The sequence below is a fragment of the Gobius niger genome, assembly GCF_951799975.1.
Source record: "Gobius niger genome assembly, chromosome: 8".
Taxonomy (NCBI): domain Eukaryota; kingdom Metazoa; phylum Chordata; class Actinopteri; order Gobiiformes; family Gobiidae; genus Gobius; species Gobius niger.
Window position 1 is genome coordinate 12,928,021 of NC_136859.1, and position 26,842 is coordinate 12,954,862.

Below are 26,842 nucleotides of genomic sequence, written 5' to 3' on the forward strand. Positions count from 1 at the left end.
AATAAATAACAACATATAGTATTCCCTGACAGGGATCTATTGAGTCGAGCATTAGTCATAAGGCAGTCAATAAAAGTAGCAGAATAAGTTATCAAGAGTAATTTACATGTGAGGGACACGTGACTTCTACAGAGCTGTTCTTCTGCTCTTGCATTTTCCCCATTAGGAATTAGCAGTGTCTTGTACAAATCAATAAACAGTTACAGAAAACACGACGGACAGTAATGAACAGTCAGTGGCAACAGGTCAAAACCATCACATCAGGAGCAGAGGCTTCAGGAGTTCATCACAGTCGATGTTTTTGCCCACACTGCAACAATAAATACAAATTAAAATAGCACCAAGGTTTTGAACTAACTCCCACTTTAATGAACACAGGCGTTTCCTCCGGTCAAGTATTTACATCCAACATAATGTTTTAACACGTCGCCATTGTCCATCACTGTCCATCATGTTTTCTAGAACCATTTATTGATTCGTGCAAGTCACTGCTAACTCGTGATGGAGAGCCGCCCTCCGGAGATTTCACTCTCAGAAGCCCATTGGTCTTACGATCCTCTTTTAACCCACTATTTGAGAACCACTGTTTCAAACCGTGTAAAAATAAACAAGATTTTCAACATGCACTAAAACTACAGTTTGCCCAGAAATAACTTGGGCTAAAATGTAATGCACAAACTGACATTAGTGCCCACACGTGTACACTCATCCACTCTATTTGTGTTTAGCCAACACCTATGAATAAAATATGATGGGAGCCAATGGAAAGCCCTCGGAGCACTCGCTTGAGGCCAGAGAGAGCCACTTTCTACAGTACAGCGCGTTCATGTGTGCGTGGGTGGGAACGGTCCTCCCCAGCCCGGCGCGGCAGGGGGCTGATTGGTTTGTCAGGTGAGCGTGTGGGTGGGTGTGTGTGTGCGTGTTGTTTCGGCGTCTGTTTGGATTCAGCAGGGTACTTCTCCAAGCAATCTGTGCTGACTGACAGTCGCTAATAGTAGGGTGTTTCCCAACTCGAGCTTTCAACTCTCGCTACACGTTGGAGTTAGAAAGGGGAATCACCCATCTGGAGTTTACACCTTTCCTTCGTGCTGCATAAAAAAGGTGCAAATCCCCAAAGAAAAGCAAGAGAATTAAATAGAGAAAGTGATTTTATTGGCGTTAAGCAACACATTTGTTGAAGAGTATCATCACAATCGGATCATAATTGAATAGTAAGCAATAAAGCTGCAGTTATTCAGGTTGTATAATGTCCTCTGCAGAGAATTAAATGTCTCCATGGGGTGTTATTATTGGGTATAAAACCTGCAAACCCTTTATTTTAGATCTCTGCAAATGCATGTCATTTCTGCTTTAGTTTAATAAATCTGCAGTTAGATAATTTTTCCAAATTTGTTCAGCTCTCATTACCAACATTAACCCAAAGTGGGTTTCAAACTCACACAAATTATGGTCTAGCATTAGATGTTGTGCTGTTTTGTTTACATTTTTATATCCCTGACCCCCCCCCTACCTCCATATATGGGCGGCAAAACAAGCTAGTTTTCCATTAGTTAGCATTGCTCTTTCCACACGTTTTAAGAAACTGTAGAGCCTGGTTTCTAATTTTTTTTAAACTTCCTACAGCTTGATATTCCTCCTGTGATAACGCTGGGTTAGTTACAATTAAAGAAACCAGGCTGGTTTTCGTAAGAAACATTTTACTAATCTTCTACTTTGATTGACAGGCCGTTAGCATTAGAGCTAATGGTGCGGGCGCGGCTATGACCGAACTACGCACCCCGCAAGGGCCACGTCTACAGTGAAGATCCCGCCCTTATGCCCTTTTAAGGAACATGCTCCGTCACAGCAGGGTAGGAGGAGTCTGTAAATCCGTCATGATTTCCCCCTCGAACGTGGTTATTATGGCAAATGGGGAGGATTGAGGAGACGGAGTCTATTATTATTATGTCTATGGGTCACAATCTCCCATTTGTCGTGTTTTTTGCCACATTCCAGCCACGTTTTTATCACATTTTCATCAGGTTTTCATCTCGTTTTATCGCTTTTTTGTTGCTTTTGGTTGTATTTTTTTTGTCATGTTTTCATTGCTTTTTTGTAGCGTTGTTTAGACAGTATTTCGTGTTTTCAGTGTAATGTAACTGTGACCAAGGCACAAAATGTGACCAACCATGTCAAAAAAACGAAAATGTGACAATCATAACGAGGAAGAAGCTTTGATCAGTTCTGTAGGTCTTTGCTTTCAAATAAGGCGTTACACTGACTTATAGGCTGTAAACTCCAGTCGAAAAGCTTTTAGATTTGGGTAAAGCTGAACTGGAAAAAATGCATTCAGTGAGGGGTTATGAGGTTAATGAAAAATTAATGAAGCAAAAGCTAAAATCCAGCCAAATATTAGAGCGTGTGAACATTTTTTTGGTCAGGCAGTGTATCTGTATTTCTGCTTGTCAGAAACATGAAAGATTTATCTCACGTTTGTTTTATAAGTCTCTTTACACACTTTGAGGTATTGCAATGACGAAAAAGCGTTTGAACCTAAACTGAATGAAGAGCCTGGGATAAAAGAGAAGGAAAGCAGCAGCTACGCTGCACATACAGAATATATATAGATATAAACATTGTCTGTCCTCCTCTACCAGCAGGAAACCTCAGCCTACAGAGACATAAGAACACACTGCACCTGACACCCCACGAGTCGCCTCAGGCCAGTAGTTTATTCCGCACAGTTTGCCTTCATGTGTTGTCATAGAAACAACTACAGAGAAGATCTCCTATAGAAGCTCATTATTATAATTCTCTCTCTCAAAGGGAAAAAAAATATATCCGCCACTTGACCCCACGCCCGTGCCCCCTGCTCCGTTTTAATCTATTTTTCAATCCACGTTCACCTGCTGGGCCCGTCCCGAGGTCCACCCACACACGGCGCTCACCTTCAACTACCAGCCTCTGTCTCCAACGCTGTGATCACGAACCAAAATAAAGCCGGCTGACGAGACCGCGGTGAGAGAGGGGAGCCATACTGAGAGTGACCTGGGCTCGAAGAGGAGGCAGGCAGCAGCGGTGGGCCCAGGACCGCGCGTATCCCTCTATCTACACGCTGTTGTTGGTACACACAACACCAAAGAGAGGCACGCGAAAATGTCTATTGGATGAGTCATGCAGCAAATGGGGGTCAGTGTGGTTCTGTTTATTCACTTATTATAGTTTCAAATGTACGAGCACGAAGAGAGCGGCTGCTGATAAAACACTGCTCTCCACACAATAGTGTTAAGTGACAAAAATACAAATAGAGTAGTTCAACCCACCTCATGACTCTATTGCTTTTATATTTGTTTGATACACAACTGAGTTTTTCAGGGAGAAAACTCCATCTCTGTAATAGTATCTAAACCACAATTCCACAGCAATACTTTAAGATGTAATATTGCAAACAAAATCCTCCTCTTGAATTAGATAAGCAGGTTTTAGTTCAGTCTTCTCTCAAAGGACAATGTTCCTGGATGTGTTTAAAATGTCCAGTGGAAACGTAATCTTAACTTTAAAACTTACAAAATAAATCTAACTAAAACAGTTAGATTTAAAAAAAAATCTGAATTTACAAATAGGTTTAATGAATCGGTTTTATATATAGCGCTTTTCTGGACACCCAAAGACACTTTACATTGCATTATTCACTCCATACTCGGTGGTGGTTAGCTACTATTGTAGCCACAGCTGCCCTGAGGTAGACTGACGGAAGCGAGGCAACCAGTCAGTGCCATCGGCTCCTCCGACCACAACCAACCACTCACTCACTCACTACATTCGCTGGGATTCCTGGTGTTACCAAAGGGTCTCCCATCCAAGTACCGACCGGGCCCTTCCCTGCTCAGCTTCCCAGGTCTGATGGGATCGGACATAGCAAAGGCAGTCTGGCCACAAAGTTCATTGTGTCTTCTTGGAGGCAAGATCGCTGAAACATGTAATGGTAATTCAAACCTGTTTGTATAGAAACCTAATATCACAATATCTTTGAAAAATTGTGCGGCCGTATTTACTTAAGTGATTAGGTGATGATTTAAGTGCCTGATTTGTAGAAATCAATGTAAGATGACCTTTACTAATGCAGTATTATAGTTATATTATCACACTTTGCAAGTAGTTGTTATTTAGTAGTAATAAATTATTATAATGGAACTAAAAATATATAACATACAATTATAAAATTACGTGGTGTTGCAGAAGTTAGCGCTTGCGCTTCACGGCTAGAAAGTCCAGGTTCGATCCCGGGGCCTTTGTGTGGAGTTTGTGGATTCTCCGGGTGCTCCGGTTTCAACTACCACTGAAAACATGTACAATAGATCAGGATAGATGAACGGTGTGTGGTTGTGTGGGCCGGTGACGCAGATTGGCAGCCTCACTTCTGTCCGTCAGCCCCAGGGCAGCTGTGGCTATTAACGTAGTTTACTACCACTGGGCATAGAGTGGATGAATATTGCTCCAAATTGTAAAGGGACTTTAAGCATCTGGAAAAGCCCTGTATAAAAATGCATTAAAAAAAAATAAAAATGTTCAAGGCTTTTATAACAACAAAACTATAAAACCTGTCTGGGCTCTAACACAAACATAATAATACAATTAAAACTGGGAAAGAACATCAAAAAGTTTTGTTATTGTAAAAGACTATGAATCGTTTTTTGGTCAATCAATGCAGATGGCAAAAGAGAGAGACAGTAACGAGATGTGACAAGATGAAAGGCAGTGACAGGCGCAGAGAACAAAGCCTGCGTTAGTGTTGTGGGCTAGTTTTGTGGAGTGCAGAATACCTGTGAACTGAAGCTAATGGAGGAGCTGTCAGTGGCTCTCACACCCAAACTCACAGATGGACATAGATAGAAATAAACACATGGCCTGAGGGAAGAGAAGCTGGTCAGACAGATGAGAGAGAGAAAGAGAGAGAAAGAGAGGGGGAGAGAGAGAGAGTTTGATGGAAGAAAACTGAAGAGAGACGAGCGGAGAGTGGGAGGACATGGCACAGGGGAAGGTGGGACCTTCATTATGCAATCAGAACAGACAAGGGAATAACACACGGCGCTATCAGCTCCTGTTTGTACGCCCACACGTCCAAAACACACAGAGGCACAGATGCAAGCTAATTCAGGGAGGGTTGCCCAAATTACCCAAATGGCACCAATTTCTCTGGCGGAATTACAGCCGTCTCTAATCTGCCGACCTTTGAGTGAGGTGAGGACAGCACCAGTGATGTGACGTTCATGACCGAAGCGGATATTTGGAGCGACTTGTTAACACAAACGGGGACCTCATTTGTCGAAAAGGCCAGATCTTTATCCTTCTAATAGTATTGTCAGTTTGCACATTTTTCAAAGTGTAAAAAACAGTTCAGCTGCAGGTTCGGGTGGTTTTAAAGGGGCTACATCATGCTAAATCGACTTTTTGGAGCTTTTAACCTTGTTGTAATGCTACTTATTGGCTTCATTCACGCAGTTCTAAGAAATCCCCCTGAATCCTGCTAAACGACTGACTCACTCAGTTGTGTCGTCAGAGCGGAACGGAAGTGCTCGATGTCTGTAATGTAATGTCTTAATTCTATGCTTACGGCCTGATTTTAATTTGTAAAACAGCTTTTTCATTATTTATGTTGTAAGAAAGAAATAAAGGAAAAAAATAAAATAAAATAAAAGGTCACTGCTGCCCCTGTGGACAAAACAAACGCATCCCCTGAGCGTCTCTAAAGATGTCATGTTTGCACTGGAAGCTGTGAAGATGGAGCTCTTTCTAACCTACTCTGTCTGTTCTTTTTTCTTAGCGATTTTGATTACGAGGACGGGAGTTTATTCAACCTTCCTAAAGAAGAGGCAACTCGCCAGAAGTTGGAATTTCTTTCGGGGATTCGGCGACTATCAGCCAAAATAGTGTTTTTCTGTGACTGTTTCTTGATGGATGTTTGGTGAACCTTGGCCAGAACCAAAGTGGATTAACTTTTATAACCAACGCGAGTCCCATAACAGCGATGGACCAGATCGGTGAGTCAATCCAAACACGTGTTAGCTTGTGTGTTCGCCATTTATGAAGCTGTGTTGCAGATGTCAACTCCTTATAACTGCTCTGTGAAGTAACTTCACTTTTTGCTGTGTAGTTATATTTCTACTACGGCAGAAGTTGTATGAGTGGAGAGGGGGGGTGGAGTTAACTGAATCGAAGCGTTTTGTCTTACAGGTTCAAATAATACCTCCAGAAAATACTTATATTTATCACAAAAAATAGTGCTCCATAGTGGTAGAGGTACAATATATCATATGAATGCCTATAGTATACTTTGGAAAGGCTAAAATAGCATGATACAGATCCTTTAAAGGGGAGTATAGAGTTTATGCGAGTGGTGTCATAACATAGCAATAGATAATTGAGTGACTATGTTTATAGAAATCACAGAGATGCCTTTAGCTTTCTGAGCTTATTCCTCCAAATGCGCACATTTGTTAGCAGCTCCCGGACCAGATTTAAATTGAGCGTTCCATCCCCAAACAAAGGAATAGGGAAACCCGGCGTCCATACTAACAAATAGGGAGGTATGTTTTGTCCTTTTCATGGCATGTATATAATTTTTGTGGTTTCTTTATCATTAACACATTATAAGATGATGTTAAGTGACCATATGGTGTGTATTTGACCCCACAAAAAGCAGAAACTTAACTGAATTTGAGCTAGCATTTAACTGAGAGTCACTTTTAATTTAGATGCTGATTTGTATCTAACCCCTCCAGGAACCGCCACCTTAACGTGGTGGAGGGGTTTGAGCACCCAAATGATCCTGGGGGCTCTGTTGTCGGGGGCCTCGTGCCCCTGGTAGGGTCTCCCATGGCAAACAGGTCCAAGGTGACGGGTCAGACAAAGAGCGGTTCAGAAGCCCCTTATGAGAGACCAACAGGCCCGGTTAGAACCATGAGGCCGCCCTTCGGTGGACCCACCACCTGCAGGGGGAGCCAATTGGGCTGGTGCAGTGTGATTTGGGCAGCTCCAACAGCTGCCCCCACGACCCGGCAACGGACAAGTGGAAGAAAATGGATGGATGGATGGATGGATTTGTATCTAAAGCATAATCTCAAAACGTCATGATTTCTAACGAGGCTTTGACCTCAATGTGGTTAATGGGTTGACAACAGCTTAACACATTTGGATTGGTCATAATTTGCAATGTTCGGTGGCTAATGCTCATGGCTATCCACCTTATTCCAGGGGTCGCTCATGTAGAAACGAGGTTTGGTTTCCTGTGGTTTCCAGGGCGAGGTTTATTTCAACATTTCAAGTTGATTTTCTAAATGATCCGCCCCCGTAACATTTGAAAAGATGTCCTTGCACAGCTCAGGAACATGTTTCGCGGTTGAAAGAAAAACCAGAGAAAGTGACATTTGTGGCTCTGGAACATGCAGTGTTTGGAACATGCTTGTGGACCGAAGCCGGGCTGAAACTGTGACATATTTGGGGCGATTTTGAACAAGCCGACTGTGACTGACTCTCGAGCCGACTATGGTGTTTTACACTATAAAGAGCGATAACACACTGACCTGCTCACACTGTATGAGTGACATGAACCGAGCCCCAGGTGATACAAGCTGAGCTGGGTCTGAATACATTGCATTTTACATGTCTTAGTTTTGGAAAGCGCGTTCCAACTATTTTCAGATTGTTTTTGAGCAAAACCTTTGACCTAATTAAATTACAGACACGGCGTGTCGTAAATGCGGCGCATGTAATGAGGCTTCATAAACAGATTGTAGCTCAGTTGTAATCCGAAAATGTGAAAATCTCCGCGGATATTGGTGTTTTTATGCAAACAATATATTCTCTACGCCTTAAGTACCCACATCTGAGAACTAGAAGATATCCACAGAGGTTAAGTGGAGACAACTTGACCACCGCGCCCATAGGTCAGAAAACTCTTCAACGGTGCCATTTCCAATCATACGTTTATTGTGAGCAATGGATTAGAGCAAACGGTTTACTTGCAAACTATAGTGGTCCTGCTTGTACCGAAAATGCTGCCTACCGAAAGGGCTCATGGGCTGTAGGAATAAGGTGGATACACTGAGCAGGCTAACGGACTCTTTAAAGTCTCCTGGACTAGCCAACTTGGTAACTATTCGGACTGAGCACAGCTTCTCCTTTTTATTTCTATGGTTATGTTTGCAATATATTTGTTGAGTGATGATGTCATCGCTCTACTTCCGGGTCCAACTGAGCTTTAGCCCTTTAAGAGATTCAAATAAAGTTGTGTTTTTTGCTATGTTTATCGATGGAGCTCTCAACCGTTTGGACCCGGATGTAATTTATTATTGCGCGTTGTCACACTTAATAAACGTATGTAATTCCTTTGTTATTCTTTGAAAAGCTCCTCCTCAGGTTCTACGTATTCCTGAAATGCTTTCCTCACCTCTTGCTCTCTTGCTAAGATTAATCCTCTCATTGTGAAGTGAAAACACTCGGCAGTGTATTTTCCTCTTTTTTTCCCTTCATTGAAACAGCTGCACAGTGAAAGGGAGCAAGAGTAGGGCGGAGTGGGAGGGGCTTATGGTAGCTCACATGGAGGATCAGGAAGTGAAACTACTGGATATTTTGCTTCAGCTATTTTAGATAATATTGCATTTTCTAACCAACAAAGTGTAAGATAATGATAAAGATGTGACATTATTACCAAATACCTAGAAAAAGTATCTCCTCTTTGAAGTGTTCTTTTCTTGTCACATTTTTTTTAAATACTTTTTCAAGAAGCTTTGAGATTTGGGTAAAACTGGGGAAAATGCGCTTGGTTCAGGCGGGGGTTAAGAGGTTAATGAAAGCTTGGGTCTCGTATTGAGTTTTTCACTGATAATATGAGTTATCAGGCGAGCTGCCACGGCTGTGTAATTTTGAATGATTAGAGATCTGACTCCTCTCAGAAAGCCGTAAATCCCATCACTAGAGCGCACAGAGGTGGATGCAGAGCTGGAGAGCAGAGATAGAGACGGGGCCTGCACTGACCATGATTCCCGTGAGCAGACATACTCCTTTGCCACAGTACGTGTGAGGCACCATGTCGCCGTAGCCAATGGACAAGAAGGTGATGGAGATAAGCCACATGGCTCCCAGGAAATTACTGGTCACATCCTGGGCATCGTGGTACCTGAAAGACACAGCGTGCATTCATCAATCCATGAAATAATTCCGCCACACTGTCAGACAAAACGTTTCACTGTAACATTGCTCGGCCTCGTGCGCAATAGAGTTACCATAGCAACTAATCATCGGAGGCTCAGAAAATGAAGTTATCTCTTTAAAAAGCTATTAATTTTATTATTGGATGTAACATGGGTTTTTGCGCGAACAATTCTGTTTGTGCTTTGCAAGTCTAAAATGATAAGCTTAGAGCGTGGACTGAACAAATATTCGCAGCTGGATTGAAATTGCAGTTTGGGATTGCATTTGATAAGGGCCTCGTTCATCAGTGTCTTCTCATGTGCACTGCTTTATGAATTTATTTAGAGAACGCTTAGTCAGATTCACAAAGCACACTTAAAGGTGCATTATGGGGGGGGGGTGGGTCCTGGGTGACGGGTCAGACAAAGAGCGGTTCAGAAGCCCCTTATGAGAGACCAATAGGCCCGGTTTGATTTGTGAGGCCGTCCTTCTGTGGACCCACCACCTGCAGGAGGAGCCATAAGGGGCTGGTGCAATGTGATTTGGGCAGCTCAATGGCCATCCCCATGACCCGGAAACAGAAAAGTGGAGGGAGATGGACGGATGGGTGGATGTAAAGATGCATTATGCAACTTTTTATGTGAAAAAAAAAAAGTTGATATTTGTGCATATTTGACCTTGTAGTGACCCAGCAGCTGTATGAGTGGTCAGCATGACGCCTTTAGTTTCGATCACGGTAGTGTATACAACGCTCCAGGATCAATTGTTTTGTAGGTTTTCTGGTAAGAGGCTCCACCCCCAGTGAAAACCTTCCAAACAATTGAGCCTGCAGTGTCCTAGAAACCACTGTGATGGAAAGTAAAGGTGCAATGCTGAGCACACATACAGCTGCTGGGTCACTACAAGGTCAAATATGCACAAACATCACTTTTTTTTTTTACACATAAAAAGTTGTATAATGCACCTTTAAGTTGCTCAAACTTTCTCAAAGGAGTAATGTGTCAAAATTTCAAAAGACGCATTTACAAGCAGCTCACAAAGACACGCTTTCTTAACTTTCATGTATGGGCATGACAAGTGAGGATGATAGTTGGAGAGACTGGATTTAAAGCTTCAGATGCCATAAAAAAAATTCTCAAAACTGGTGAGCTCATGACGTAAATTGAACACACCATCATCACATACTTTTCCAAACCGTGCAGTTATACTTAAAGCCATTTAGCTTGTTTTACGAATAAATTTTTAGAGGAAATGGCAATGAGTCTGGGTACCGTCCAAATAAAGGCTTACCAGCAGCCTGCTTCAATACATGAAATCAAGATTATTAACCAGCTGACATTCTCTCGTATTTATTTGATCATCTTAAAATGTCCTCAGACAAACTAAAATTAGGTGGTTGCTTTTTCTGTCACTGACAAATATAAAAACTGGGTTAAGACTCTGTAAATATGACATGACTTTTTGACGACCCTGTCTTATTTAACTTTCATAACCTGTTTATAAACAATTAATGAGGGTTTTAAAATAGTGGGCTACAATGTAAGGGCACTCTGTTCCCTTCAGGTAAAAGCCCCCAGAGGAAACTATCAAATCGCTTTGTTCTTGGATGTAAAAGGGTCCATACTCCTGCACACTGGGCAGAATATAGTTGCTTTCTGCAGGTATACAACATATATGCAGGCCTTATAGACAAATATCTGACCATTTCAGCCTGTGTGACTGAATAATGTCACCAGTTTTTTTTTATACAATGAAGAATTATTATACCTTAAGTTGTTCAGTTGGTGATGCACATTTGGTACAGATATTACAGACATGTTTTAGGTAGAAAAGGTGCTGTGTGATGAAGTGTGATGAAATGCCAAGAGCGTTTCCAAATGACTCCTACACTGCTTTTGGCAATTTTAACTAATATTTTTTAATCAGAATTTACCTCTGCCTATTACAAGTACAGCACACATACTCTGTGTCAAGACTGGGAGGAAAAGGGATGAACTGTAAAGGGAACTACCTTCTCTGGAGAACTTTGGACTCATGCTGAGACCAAGTAAAAGCTCATTAATTATAAATTTATGAACTATTACTGGAAAAAGAAGGAGCTTCCTCCTGAGAGGAGTTTGAAGCAGCTGCACTGCTTATGTCTCCAATGCAGTCAACACTTTCCCTTCAAGGCCACGGAGCTAAACCAGAATAGGACTGCGCTCCTTGGTTCATATTTTGCATACCACTGACTCTCAGGATTGTAAACAACCGCACACACAAGCCCCCCTCCCTAATCACCTAACCCAAAAATGTCACAAATGGCCATTCCATTGTCATTCATCTTCAAAAAATATAATTTAGGAGTGATACACGCCACTCATTTACAGTGTACAGGAGTCCTATAGAAAAGCTAAAAGGGACATCCCATTAAAATTTGTGGCAGGGACCTTAAAGGAACAGGCCACCGTTTTAACATGCTGAAATATGTTCTTACCTGACCTGAGACGAGTTGATGTGTACCTACCTGGTCTTTGTGCGTGCGCTCAGTCACTCAAAACGACCAAAGATGTTGTTAGCATTTGGCCTCTCCCAGTATATTCCTATAGCTCCAAACGGTGGTGAAGTTGGAAGCTACCAAGCTCTTCCACGGGCACAAAGACCGGACAGGTACGTATCAACACGTCTAAGCTCAGGTAAGAACATATTTCAGTATGGAAAATGGTGGTCTATTCCTTTAACCTTACAAAGGAACAGAGATTTGCATCAAATGTCACGTCTATATCACCCATTGAACAAGACGAGTTGGTTGTTAAGGTGTTAAGGTGTTAAAGCAGCCTATTCCACTTCTCATCACTGCAGAATCTATGACTTTTATGTCTGATGACATGTGGTAGCCAAATGAAATAACAAACTCTGCAGTCTGGATGAAAATAGTGGTCCAACTGGTGAAAAAGCCTCATAAACTGGGTCTAAACATGTATTACATTGCGCACATGTCTCAGATTATATTCCCTGCCAAATCAATTTATTTCTCAATTGAATTCATTGTGTTATCACAGCCCAGTCTGCTTCATTTGTGTCGCTCAGACAGACACAGACACAGGCTCACAAGCAGGAGCTGCACCACAAATTTGACCACAAATTTCTATTGAGTTTTAATCTTTTGACAATGATTTATTCTAGTTTCACAGTTTGTAGTAGTTTGACTGAAAAAAGTGATTTTGTATAATTACTCATTTTCGTTTGAATCAAGTTTTATACTGAAAAAAGTCGTGTCAATTTAAATCTTCATCCCACAGATCAAAGTGTTACAAAACAGTGAGTCATATTGCGTAGCTATTGGGAGCTGTTAGTAAAAAAAACAACAGACCAGATTTGCTCCTGGGGTGTTCTATTTGTATATATTTTTTTAATCAACAAGGAAGAAAATAAAACATCAGGAGCTTGGATATTGTCAATTTTATTAGTCGATAAAAAAGACTTGGTCATAGCTTTAGTCTTCTTTAGTTTTCCACAGTAAAAGTATCACATTGGAAAAACAAACCAAATGATTTAGCACTAAATGGTACTGACCTCTCGCACACTCGGACGGTCCAGGCTGCGATGATCCACAGTGAGATGCTAAAGACCAGAAGCACCGTCCCGGGACAGATGGTCATGAGGGTTTTCATTACAAACCGCGTGTTAAAATGTACCTGCAAAACCATATGGTGAACAACATTAGAAGAGTGATATGACTGCAACAATCTGCTTATGTGGAGTTATCGCTATACTGGACTGAGGGGTCAGTGCTTTCCCTCACAGTAAGGATTAGATTCCCAGACCGTGGGATCAAGCGTGGGATACTCATTGTTTCGGTTGTGTAAGTGTATCCATAGACCAAAGTCGCCACTGTGATTTAACCTCTTAACCACCACCTGAACCGAACACATTTTCTCCAATTTGGTGTTATCTAAATCAAAAATCTTCTTGAAAAAATCGCGACATAAATGAAAGGGAAACGAGGATGAAAACGCAACAAAAAAGTGACAAAAAGAGAAATGAAAACGTGGGAAAATTGCGATTAAAAAGCCACAAAAAAGTGACTAAAAACAATACGAAAAAGTGACAAAAACGTTTTTTCATGTTGCAACAAAAATACAACAAAAAAGTGGGGGAAAAATGGGTCGAAATGGCAATAAAAAGAGCCCCAGAATAGCAATAAAAGACTTGACAAAAAAGCTGTGAAAAAGTGGCAAAATCCAATGACATCATAGCAACAACACAAGTAAAAAAGATCCATTGAGATCAGTTTTGTTGGTCTTATCTTTCAAATGGCCAATAGACTGTAAGCTTTTAGATTAGGGTAATGCTGAACTGGGGAAAATGCAGTTGGTTAAGGTGGGGGGTAATTAACTAAGATCATAAAAACTAATTGTTATGATCTGGGGCGGCTGCAGTTGGTTAAAGTTCAGCCCAAAGAGAGATCAGCTGACCACCTGAACATCCTGAATGACAAGATTATATACAGATGGCATCATAGAAGGGGGCGTGGCTTCGCTGAGGGGGAAAATTTAATCTTTTTGGGAAACACGATTTTTCCCTCTTGTTAGCCAGTTTATGGTGGAATATGAACTTATTTATCACACAGGCTACAAATAAAGTCCAGTGTAAACCGTGCCCATATGGATGTTTTCTCACAGCAGATTGTTTTGTAGAAGTGAAAAAACCGCAGTCATAGGAAGCGCTAGCTAGCGTTAGCATTAGCACGATGCTAACATGTAGCATCATGTTAGCATTCTCCGTTTTTTTTTTTTTTAAGTATGAGCAGTTGAATCACTTTGCTCCTCTCCATGTCTTTGTATCTTTATTTCGTAGAAAACTATATTCATAATTCAGCTTTAGTTACAGTAGCTTTTGAATAAGAGAAAGTTTAGATATTCTCAAATTTGTTTTCCCCCTTAACTGTTTTCAAACATGACCATATATGGCCGATTCCAGAGATGCCGTCTGTATCTACTCCAATGGATGGATTTCTTCTTCCCGGATGACGACAATGCAAGGATTCATTGGGCTCACACTGTGAAAGAGTGAATCAGGGAGCATCATTTTCACGCATGGATTGGCTGCCATAGAGTTAGGATCTCAACCCCATTGAGAGTCTTTGGGATGTGCTGCAGAGGTCTCACTCCCCATCATCAATACAAGATCTTGGTGAAAAATTACACTGGATTTTTGTGACGCTGCAGAATCTTATTGAAACAAGGCCACAGCGAATATGTGCTGTAATAAAAGCTGAAGGCGGTCCAATGAAATATTACAGTCTGTGACCTTTTAAGTCATTACAACCAATCCTACATTAGATTTATTGCTGCAACATTCAAGAAAGAAAGTATTATTATAAGAGAATTTCCTTTCGTTATTAGGCCTCTCTTAGTTTAGCAGTTTTGATGGAGTCTGAAACCCACCAAACAGCAAGGAAAAAACTAAATCCAAGTCTTTTTCTTTTAGGATGTCATGCATCTCCATATCATACACACTCACAAGAAAGCTACTTCGGCGGATAACTTTTCCAGCTAAGTTCCAAACTTATCCCGCCGTGATCATGTCCGTAACTTTTGATTGCTTTCACGGAATCTTGGCTATAATTGGAGATCAGGGCTCGAACTCTGGCTTCTGCTCCGGTCTTGAAGTAATTGGCGCGTTGCAGTGTCGTTTACGGCGCTCATTTGTGAGTACATGGGTTAACAGCTGATAAATGTGTTGCCATGTTTCAACTGCACTTCAGCGGAGACGACACCTCCCCTCGTCACTGTTACCACCTCAGGGTCAGGGCGATGTCACTCAGTATGTTCATGTGCATGGAGCAGAAACCAAATCACTGCCATACTATGATTATGCCAAAATTCCTACACTGCAGATACTCCTTTTATGGGGAGTGCTACGGCGTTACTGTCCGTCCCATCTCAAAACATGCAAGTTCATTGTACATGATTTTTTTCCCCCCAAGACTTTTAAAGATACACTGCCTGAGCCCCACAAAAAGTCACCACAACAAAAAGGTCACACTTTCTAATATTTGGTGGGACCGCCTTTATCTTTGATTACAGCACGCATTCGCTGTGGCATTCTTTTAACCTCTTGACCCCCACCTGAGCCGCGCACATCTCTAGTTTGGTATTACCCAAATCGAAAAGCATCAAAATAGCGACAAAACAAGAAGAAAACAAGGAACAAGCAACAAAAAAAGTATTAAAAAAAAAGACTAAAAAAACACAAAAAAGCTGCAAAAATGTGACAAAAACATAGCATAAAGGCTACAAAAAAATCAACAAAGAAGTGGCAAAAATGAGATGGAAAAGAAAGTGAAAAAGTGATGACAACATGACAACAACGCAAAGAAAAAGAGTTAAAAGTTAACAGTTTAGATCAGTTTTGTAGGTCTTAGCTTTCAAATGAGGTGTTGCATTGGCCTCTATAGGCTGTGACCTCTCCAGTCCAGAAGCTTTTAGATTTGGGTAAAGCCGAACTGGAGAAAATACCCTTGGTTAAAGTGGGTGGTAAGAGGTTGATATAAGCTTCTGCAAGGTCAAAAGATCCAGTGCAGTACATTTTCCACCAATCTTGTATTGATGATGGAAGAGTGTGACCACTGCGTAAAGCCTCTTCCAGCACACCCCAAAGATTCTCAATGGGGTTAAAATTTGCATGCATGCCCCAAATCCAAAATAATCAGATTTCGGTGTGCTACTTTTAAAAACACCGGACCAGAACAATGAACCTCAAGCTAGTGAAGGGGACCATGTGTGTCTTTGCTGATGTTAAATGTGTAAGTATTATCCAATTGTGTTCCCATAAGATAAATCAGAGTGCCGGGGTCGTATGCACTTCCAAATCCAGGTGCAATTGGAGAAGACTGGGAATTTGTTTTTCTCTATGTGCATAAAAAGACTGTCATCCTGCTGTTTTACCCTGATCTCATGTCATGCCTTCTTCTCTCATTAGCACATTGTTTACAGTCAAAGCCATTCTTGTTCTTCTGCTAATCATTCTTTGCGTGGCATGTATACATTCCTCTGCACTCATCTGGAAATCTCATTCTGTTTGGTTCTTTTCATGCTCCATTTGACTCAATGCAATATCTTGTTCCCATTTCACGCTCCCGTCTCATATTGTATTATGAGAGATCCACCGTGGCTTACATCTAAGTCTGTATGCACTGAAATATCACAAGGGAAGAAAGGGATTGGAACTGGCTGATGAAAAGAAACCGAGTCCAATGAAAAGGACTTAGATGGAAAGATACAGAGGTCAAGGATAAAAAAAAAATCCAGCAGTTGTGGATTTCATTCCTGTGAAAGGGTAAGTGCTTGACCTCAATACTTTCTTCCTAAACCTGTGACGAGTACTTGTGAACACAAACCTTATTTAGCGCCCCTATGCTGCGGGACGAGGCGTCAGTGAACAGTTTGCTGTGCAGGAGCATGACTCTGGCGATGAGGTAGAGCCGTAGAAACATGGGCACGCTCAGCACCATGTCCAGGTCGGCCTCTGCCTGGGAGGGTGCATAAGAGAAGGCCAGCCTCGCCCTCCACTGGAACTTAAAGTCTCCAGGCACGGGGTGCACCGCAGACACCAACAGCTCCAAAGCAATGAGCAGCACCCGCTCCAGTGTCATGGCGATGCGCCAGTCGTCCGCCCCGTTGTCGATGACGAACAGCTGCAGAGGCAGAGAAGATTTACAGAGATTTAAATGGAGCTGAAAAAGTTTTGTCACGCTTCACTCACTGAGTCCATTCATAACGCACATGAGTGATCTGATGATGAAAAGAATCTGCAATTTAAAGTCTGTTTCACAAAATGTAAAACATCTTCAAGTAATCAGTAATCTATTCAACTTCCAGAGAGAGTCATTTATTTTCAGATTACACACAGCTCAAATGCAAACGAAACAGGATTTCCACATCTTCTGTTGGGGTTCATCTTTAAAAACACACCACTAATTACCTCATTCACAACATCCTGTACAAAAGTTGTGCGCTGGAAGCAAGTCTGTTTGCTTAACTGCAGCCGCCCTTTCCCCAGCGCATTGTTCATTAGTTTATACAATTGTTACTGTTAATAATGTCATGGAGGCAGTAGTTATAGAGAGGCATGAGCTGGTTTGATCACAGAAAGCCCTCTTACAGCCGGAGCTGACAGGAACGGGCTGGTGCTGAGAGAGGGGGCGGAGGAGACACTGAGCACACATGAATGAAGAGCAGGGGAAGTGCACAACTTTAGAAAAATTCAGGGAGCTGCAACACCGAGTAATGTGAGATTTCCTAGTGAGTGTCATTAGTTCTGGAATAAGACTGAACTGTAAATGCACTCCACAGTAATTCGACACGAAACATCCCTTACACTGACAAGAGAAGAGCTGCACAATCACAGTCAAATCAAAATCACACTTTTAATGTTCACAATTTAATGGCAGCAGTACAGTGCGGGTTAGGTTCAAATAAACCGGTCAAGACAAAAGTGGTCTAGATTGCTATTAGTCACCCATTACTGTAATCAGATTACTTTGAAGCAACACAGTGAATTTACAATTACTTCATCCTTTAATCTGTCACTTTTCAGTAATATTATATGATTGTATTTAGAAAAAGAATCGCAGAACAAGACACTGAAAAACTCCATGTCAAACTTATTAAAACACGTGAAAGGCACAGACGCTCAAACTGGAGGACTTTTCCCAACATGTAAGGAGGGCAGACCTAAAAGTAAATTAGTAATCAGAAATCAGATCACTTTTGAAATGAAGTAAGAAAGAAGAAACAAGATTACATTTAGAGGGAGTAATCAGTAGTTGGATTAGCTTTTAAACACTTTCCAAACAAGAAACTGTTTTAATTGTTGAAGTGAGTGCCCGACTGGAAATAGTTGTTGCGAATAACAGACGCTATTGATCAGCTTTGTTTTGCAGAACATTTTATCTCTGCATTAACTTCAATCCTTTATTGAACCAGTGCCAGGCAAACGGCTCCAGGAAACACCCCAGACCACTCCGTCCTGCCCCATGGACAGACGCTTACAGTATAAGGGGGCAGAGCTTTGTCCGGTCACAGGGTCAGGTTATAAGTGATATTATTTGAAGAAATGAAAGAGACTATACGGAGTTTAAAAATGTTAAAACTAAGTATTTTCCTCCCCCTACAACTGCCTCTAAAATCCTGCCCTGTCACTCAGAAAGGTGTTCATTCGGGTCCGAAGTGCCGTCATGCACGAGCTTGATACAGAAACTGCAGTTACACATATGACCTGGGCTGGCAGTAGTGAGCATAAAATGACTAACTTGCATCGAGCCCGTTTAAATGGTTACAAATCAGCAAGTATGACTGAGAAAAGAGCACAGGTGCAGAAAACATTCCCCTTTTGTAATACTTTATTCAATAATTTTTATGTTTTGATACATTTGTGGGGCCACGGTTTCAGACTACAGCATGTGCAGGGGGGGCTTCAGAACAAAAGGTCGGTAACCACTATTCAAACCTCCACAAACAGGTCCTGAAATGCTGGATGCCAGTTTAGCAGTTCAGCAGTATTTCAGTCTTCTCTCATGTGCTTGTGCTTCTGAACTCGTTTAAATTGTGTGCAAAGACCCAAATCTGTATTTTCAAACATACAGTAAATCAAATAAATCAAATCCTAACAGCAATGTTTGTCAGAAAAATCCCATCGACTTTAGCAAAACCACGCACTCCTCGTGTAGTGGAGGCAGAGAGAAAGTACAGCGTGCACGGAGAGTCTTGAGGCGGAGAGAGAGAGAGAGACCGAGGAACTCCCTGCTGCCGATCAGCTGCTTTAACAGATGCTGTGACTGTGACTTTTTACCCATGACTCATCTGGAGGGCCTTTTAACCCACACAAACATTTATCCAGGAAAAAGGCACAGGCGTCACAGACAGTCAACGACAACAAGGCTGACAGCTGCCCTGGTTGTGTCCAGCTGGTCATTGTCAGGAGTAGGCTTTGATTATAACGTGTGTTCGTCACGTCTCTGGCCCCGTGCACCGCTCGCCTTCATGAGCTGAACCGGGGTCAACGACTCGGCGAAGTCCTAATAATGTCACACAGTCAGTATCATGCGCTGGTGCATGTACTGTGACTGTGTGCGTGAGAGAGAGAGAGGGAGTAGTGAGAGAAAGAGAGAGAGCAATCCCAGCCTCGTCATGGTGACTGTTGCCAAGGCGACAACATCAAAGAGCAGCCAAGCTTAATTAGGATCCCCAGTGAGAGAGGGACGGAGGGAGAGACCAAGAGGCTGAGGTGTACCCGTAAATGCATGTACTATAATGTACTATGTGCTGTATTAAAATGCAAACTTGACTTATGCCTGCGCTGTACTGACACACGCCGACTATGAACTTTTAAGCATACTCATCAAAGGCCTGTAAGTGTAAGTGTGTTGATGAACTCCAGCCTGTATTGCTCCAAATAATTTAAAAGTTGTTAATGAAAGAACACACCCTTTTAGGAAAGAGTAGCAGGTTTTCAGTGTGAAATGACAGCAATTCTTAAAGGAACAGGCCCCGTTCTTACATACTGAGATATGTTCTTAGCTGAGCTTCGACGAGTTGATACGTCTGTCTGGTCTTTGTGCGTGTCACCAAAGATGTTGTTAGCTTTAGGCCTCTCCAAGCATATTCCTATAGCTCCAAACGGGGGTGAAGTTGGAAGCTACCACGCTTTTTCACGGGCACGCACCTGGCCTGTTCCTTTAAAGTACAGGGACTTCTGTGTTCCCGATTCATACAAGCTTCCCTCAACTATATGAAGATAAGATCCTTTTCTTCCTCCCGCACCCCGCCCACTTTTGCCACAGATCGGCACTTCCATTATATCGACACTTTCGGTGGAGCGCGAATTCCGTTCACTAAGTGGAGACCAAATGCACAGTAGACTGATTTGTGTAAAATGTCCAATGTTCATTTGCACCAACAAGTCAACACTGCACTGTATCTCTGGGCGGCCTGAAAACTGCTTTGTGTCTGTGTAGGACTGATTTTCCTATGTAAACTAATACTAGTATCATACACAAATCACGACGGCACCTATGGGGACTTCCGGAATAAGGTGAATAAACGAGAGACTTGCCTCGTTCTCTTGTCTTGCGTTTCTCTCCCCCGCCCTCCCTCCCTCCCCCCCTCTTTTTCATTACTTCTTGTTTTTTCTTTCAGGTGAGGCCCCAGAGCTTACCCTCATCGAAGCCCCAAAACGGCATTGTTATCGCATTCATTCATTCTCGTTAATAAACTTTAGCATCTTGTGTCTGAGGTTGTGGTCCTGGTGAGTGAAGGCCCAAATCTACTGGCTCTCTTCCGTGTGTCCCTCCCGCCCACAGCCCGTCCTGCCTCCACTCCTGCTGCTGCTGCCGGTCTTTTCCTGGCTAAATCGCCAGGAGGAAGGGATAAATAATTAAATTCCATTAGGAAAGTAATCTGTCAATGGGAGTGAGTGAGTGAGCGCCACTGGCTCAACATGGCTCTGAAAAGAGTGATGGAAAAGAGAGAGCCACCGTGGGGCAGGTAGATAGAAAAACACTGGTCAGAGGTCATCAACACTAAAGCATTAGTCACAAGCCTGAGAGGAGGAATGGGTGAAATCCAACAATGCGAGAGATTATCGCCGAAACACTGTAGTCGCCATGAAATTGTGACTGTGATTCATTTTGCGATGTCTGTCCATGAAGACATCGGTGAAGCTACAAAACCTTCTTGTGAATCACTGAATGAGCCTCACACCACTCTTTGGGAAGCACTAACATTAAAGAGGGTTATTAGGCTTTTTTGAAGGGATTTGGTAATAATATCAAACACATCTTTATCACTATCTTACACTTGGTTAGAAAATGCAATATTGATCTAAAACAGTCAGTAGTAGAAATAGAAAAAAACACGTAGGACCTCAGGAAGAGCTTTTTGGTAGCTATTGCCTCTGGGGAAGATTCAACGATAACTCAAAGATGCGCAAGTGGCTTGAAACACAACTCCAGGAGTGTTTCTGACAAGAAAAACAACATTGTAACGTGGCAAAATGCTCAAAAAAAGGAGATTTTGCTTATAGTCAGGGACCCAAACTCTCAAAACTGGGTTGAACCTGACACCGTCTGATATATGCTTTATTTGTGTTTTTTCGGTTAACTTTGACCCTAAGGACCAATAATTGGAGGGTCTGCTCTGCTGGAAATATCGCGAAAAAAAATTGTGGCCATTTTAGTGCATGTACCCTGTATTTTTATCAGAAAAATGTGAAAAACGACTTTTTTCCCTCAAATCCTCAGTGGGTTGAGTAGGCTGTCAATAAATGCATTCCAGATACACAGAACACATGTGCTGAGAACATCCACTGAAAAAATCGCTCTAAAAACACATTTCTACACATTTTTGCATCAATTTAATACAAAAAAATGTGGCGTTTTCTCACTTTTTTCCAATATTTGTATCTTTACTTCATTGGCAATCAACTATTCCACCCAGATATGGCATCAGTCAATATGCTATTATTTTAAACAGACTGTAGACACATTCCACAGAAAAAATGATCAAAATCCAACCAACATTATTGGATCTGTGATGATTTAAAGACCAATAAGTGATCAACAGACTCAGAACCTCAGAACTGTCAAAAGTCACTTTTGACACTGGTCCATATTTTGGTTTAGGCCATTTCCAGCCCATTAGATAATGATTTACACCAATGTATTTGGTATCATTGGAAAGAAGACATTGTCATGTTTCATTTGAGCCCAAAGGTTCTACTCTGTAACAATTGCCGTGGAAACCATAGCTCCTCAGACTCAAATGTGAGAACATTGTTTCACAATTTTCACAAAAAAATGTTTTACTACGTTTAACGCTGTTTCTTCCAGGAACATCACAGACACAAATCTCTGATACTGGGCAACTCTCTAGACTCTGAGGATTCAGGAAATGTATAACATGTCAGAACTTTCTCAGCTTAAGGCCTCACTGTGAGCCATGAAGCAAAAGAATGTCCACCTCATATGAGCCTCTCCCATAGAAATAAGCCTATATCTGCCAGGTTGGAACAGCTGGTGGGACTTTCTGACCAGGACAGGCCCAACGTAACTTGAAATTACATTTATGGAGAACAACAGTTCTGTATTTTTACATAAAGCTGTTCATCTATTTTTTATATTATGTAACACTTTATCTATCCTTTACTATGCCATATACACAATATACATCTGTTGATTTCACTCCAATAGACATCCCTTTAAATCTGTAAAAAAAAATCCTCAAGAATCCAAGATAATTCCAACAGTGTGTCTTTGTAGACACCACATGGTTATGGCTAAAATACTAGACATTTGTTATACATTAGATAGTAATGTGGTTGGTAATGTATTTGCTGAGGAAAGCTGTGCTCTGAAGCTGGATTTTCCATAAACTACATGTTTACAATGAACCACAGCCTTTTTACTGTTTAGTAAATTAATAAAGTCAATAATTTGATGTAGTCCGTTCACTAAAGTTGGTTTATTACATTACTAATGCACGACGAGTCACCACAAAACTAAAGCTTAGGGCTCGTCCAGGACTAAATCACAGTGGCAGTCGTCTGAACAAAACAGTCCATACTGGATTAAACCATTTTTAACCGTTTTAAGTTCTTTGTACATGTTAAAATTGTCACACTTTTTAAAATGTATTTCAGTTTTGGTTATAAAGGACCTGCATCATGCTATTTTACTCATTCCAAAGTAAACTATAAACATTTATATGATATATTGTATCTCTATTTGTGAGAAATATAAGTATTTTCTGGGGTTATATTTCCAACTCGGAAGACAAGACACTTGGACTCAATTAACTCCGCCCCCTCTCTGCGCTCATGCAACATTAGCAGTAAAATAAATCTAAATATCACAGCAATAAGTGAAGTTACTTCATAATGCAGTTGAGTTGACATCTGCCTGACATTATCGTTAGGTAAGAAAAAAGAACAGGTGTGTCCAGAGTAGGTTAGAAAGAGTTCCTTTTTCACATCCTTCAGTGCAAGCATGACGTCTGTTCAGACGCTCAGGGGGTGCATTTGTTTTCTCCGCAGGGGCAGCGCGGACGTGTCAGGCACTTCCTTTTCTTTCTTTTTTTTTAAATTAATTAACTTTTTTTTACAAATTAAAATCGGGTTTTCCAGCAGAGGGCGGAGCTGCTCAGAGCAGGATTCAGGAGGATTGCTGAGAACTGTGAGAATGAAGCCAAAAAACACTCTGGGGGTGTTTTTGATTAGGAAATAGCACAACAAAGTCGATTTTGCATGATATAGCCCCTTTAATGTTGTGTAATTTATTTATTTTATTCACTGGCACATTGAATCTGTACTACCCACAAGAAATGTGCTTTATGAATGATTAAATAAAAAGTAACTTTTATGACCAGAGTTTCTAGGCGCAGCCCGGGGCCGGAGGGTTGCTGGTTTGGGAACCTCAGGGTCTCATCTCTGCTGTTTGCAGATGATGTTGTTCTGTTGGCCCTTCAGCTGCTCTGGTTTGCAGCCGAGTGTGAAGCGGACGTAATTAGTTACCTTCACAAGATGGCTTGGGGTAAGGCAGTTACTTGGGAGGAGCTCGGAATAGAACCACTGCTCCTTCCTGTCAGGAGCGGCCAGATGAGGTGGCTTGGGGACACACTGGATGGACTATATCTCTCTGTGGCCAGGGAATGCCTCGGGATCCCTTCAGAAGGGCTGGAGTTAGTGTGTGTGAAGAGTGATATCTGTGAATCTCAGCTTTGACTGCTGCATCCATGACCAGACCGTGGGTAAATTGTAAGAAAATGGATGGATGGGTGCAAACCTGGGTCAAAGGGCTTTGCACAGACGAGAATCCAGTAGAATCCAGTTCCAGTACTCTACAACACCTCAGTACTTCTAACCTAGCTTCTGGCTCAAAATCTAGAGATAGCTCCACAGGCAGCGTGATGGCTCTGCTCCTGACAGGTTTCTCTGAAGCTTGAAGGATGAGTCAAATGCAGAGGGTAAATTTGGGAGTCTATGAATACATTAAATACTATACTGGACTCCAAAGAGCATTGAAAATATTATTATAAAATATTATTAATATAAAGACAAATGCCATCAAGAACATTTCAGACATTGTAAAAAGTTGTGGATCAAGTGAGGCTGAAAAATTGAACCACACAAGGCAGGACTTGATCACCTCGACTGGGTCGTCTGGATATGAGTGTCTGATGTAGAAAGACCCAAAGTACACAATGACCCCAGGAAGGTCACTATGGATGTTTCTGAGTTGCACCAAGTTTGTTAGCACTGGCCTGAATATATTAATACAGGAGGAAGAGGAGCTGACCAGTGCAGGACACCATGCTCTGAAACAGGGACAAACCCAGGAGGCGCTGCACTGTTTTCAGAACAGCACTGAGAGCAGGCTGCCAGGTTTCCTCTGGGTACTCCTGATCTCCAAAAACATGCTGGTCAGGCAGCACACTCAGTCGCAGTGACTCAGGGCTGACCCACAGAGCCGGTTCTTCCTATACGCAGACTACGCAAGGTGCGTAGGGCCCCCGCGGCTGCAAGGGCCCCGCATCTCAGTCAAACTACCGTGTTGTTTCACTGATTAATCAACGCGTTGTTACGGGGACAGGCTCTGACAGCGCGCACTCACTCTCCGCCTACTTCGCCACATATAACATCAAAACGGAGCCGTCTGCAAGTGGATGATCAGGAGAGACCGACCGCCTTCCCCTGGTCTCTTCCAAAGCGCGAGTGCTTCTCCGCTCGTGTCCCGCTCGGCCGTCTGTCTCCCGGTTCTCGCTTCGCCTCATGCGTGGCTCCTCCACGGCTGCATCATGTCCCCGTGTCCCGGGCGCAGCTCTCATGTTTTCTCTGCGCGGACTCGGGGCATCGGCTAAAACACTCATTTAAACTCTCTTGTTGTGTCTAGCGGAGAATCAGGACAGTAGTTTGATGGATAGACGAGAGTAAAGCCGTGTCTGTGGCCTTTTTGTCTCAAAGAGGGGTTGAATCCACACGGTTCTCACGAGCACAGTAACTTACAGTAACTCTGGTTCTCTGAATGTGCACAGTCTATAAGGCCTGCTACTTTTTTCGGATGAAAGCAAATTTTGCATGTCATTCGGAAATCAAGGTGCCAGAGTCTGGAGGAAGACTGGGGAGAAGGAAATGCCAAAATGCCTGAAGTCCAGTGTCAAGTACCCACAGTCAGTGATGGTCTGGGGTGCCATGTCAGCTGCTGGTGTTGGTCCACTGTGTTTTATCAATGCAGCTAACTATCAGGAGATTTTGGAGCACTTCATGCTTCCATCTGCTGAAAAGCTTTATGGAGATGAAGATTTCATTTTTCAGCACGACCTGGCACCTGCTCACAGTGCCAAAACCACTGGTAAATGGTTTACTGACCATTGTATTACTGTGCTCAATTGGCCTGCCAACTCTCCTGACCTGAACCCCATAATAAACAATAATCTGTGGGATATTGTGAAGAGAAAGTTGAGAGACGCAAGACCCAACACTCTGGATGAGCTTAAGGCCGCTATCGAAGCATCCTGGGCCTCCATAACACCTCAGCAGTGCCACAGGCTGATTGCCTCCATGCCACGCCGCATTGAAGCAGTCATTTCTGCAAAAGGATTCCCGACCAAGTATTGAGTGCATAACTGAACATAATTATTTGAAGGTTGACTTTTTTTGTATTAAAAACACTTTTCTTTTATTGGTCGGATGAATTATGCAAATTTTTTGAAATAGGAATTTTTGGGTTTTCATGAGCTGTATGCCAAAATCATCAGTTTTAAAACAATAAAAGACCAGAAATATTTCAGTTGGTGTGCAATGAATCTAAAATATATGAAAGTTTAACTTTTATCATTACATTATGGAAAAGAATGAACTTTATCACAATATGCTAATTTTTTTAGAAGGACCTGTAGACCAGTAGTCGTTCTAAATCCCAGTTGGACAATGGCTTAGTGGTTAGTGATTCTGATTGATTGAATTGCGGTCATTATTTTCCACTTCTGCCCTGCTTTACTGTACAGTGGAACTGTTTTTGGCCGTAAATAGGTCCGCCCTTTGCCGAATAACCATGGGATGCTACGGTAGGGCCCCCATGTGGATTTTTGCTTAGGGCCCCAGAAGGGCCAGCACCTGCTCTGCTAACCCAACACCTGAACACAATGTCAGTGTACAATTATACACTGACAAAGCACTTACTTATACTTATATCCTGTGGAGTGTAGCTTCTTTTAGAACAACGCTAAAAAGTGCATTCATTTCTGCTATTCAACTTACTGTATTTTTCGCACTATAAGGCGCACATGAAAGCCTTTAATTTTAACAGTGCGCCTTATGTCCTGGTGCGCCCTTTGTATCAGTTTCTGGCTGTGTTTACACACCTACAGGTTTACAGGTAAACCAGCAATTAGTGCGCCTTGTATTCCGGTGCGCCTTATTTATGAAAATAAACATTATCAGTGATAACGCGCCTTATAATCAGGTGCGCCTAATGGGGCGAAACACACGGTAAACTGTGAAACTAATATATGATAGACTCATTACATGCAAAGTGAGACATGTATGGCCTTTATTCATTATACTTTGGATGATTATGGCCCAGCTTGTAAAAAACACAAATTAAAAATCCTAAAATTAGAATATTTTGAAA

The 26,842-nt window shown here is 42.0% G+C and overlaps 1 protein-coding gene across 1 annotated transcript in view; it reads right to left on the reverse strand.

The window, feature by feature from the left end:
• kcnn3 (potassium intermediate/small conductance calcium-activated channel, subfamily N, member 3) overlaps nucleotides 1-26,842 on the reverse strand; it is an 84,767-nt gene that overhangs the window by 19,967 nt on the left and 37,958 nt on the right. Inside the window, exons 4-6 of the mRNA XM_079560929.1 lie at nucleotides 16,556-16,852; nucleotides 12,727-12,848; nucleotides 9,016-9,157 (exon numbers count right to left, since the gene is read on the reverse strand). Of these exons, the coding sequence (XP_079417055.1) occupies nucleotides 9,016-9,157; nucleotides 12,727-12,848; nucleotides 16,556-16,852 (561 nt within the window). The remainder of the gene's footprint in view (nucleotides 1-9,015; nucleotides 9,158-12,726; nucleotides 12,849-16,555; nucleotides 16,853-26,842) is intronic.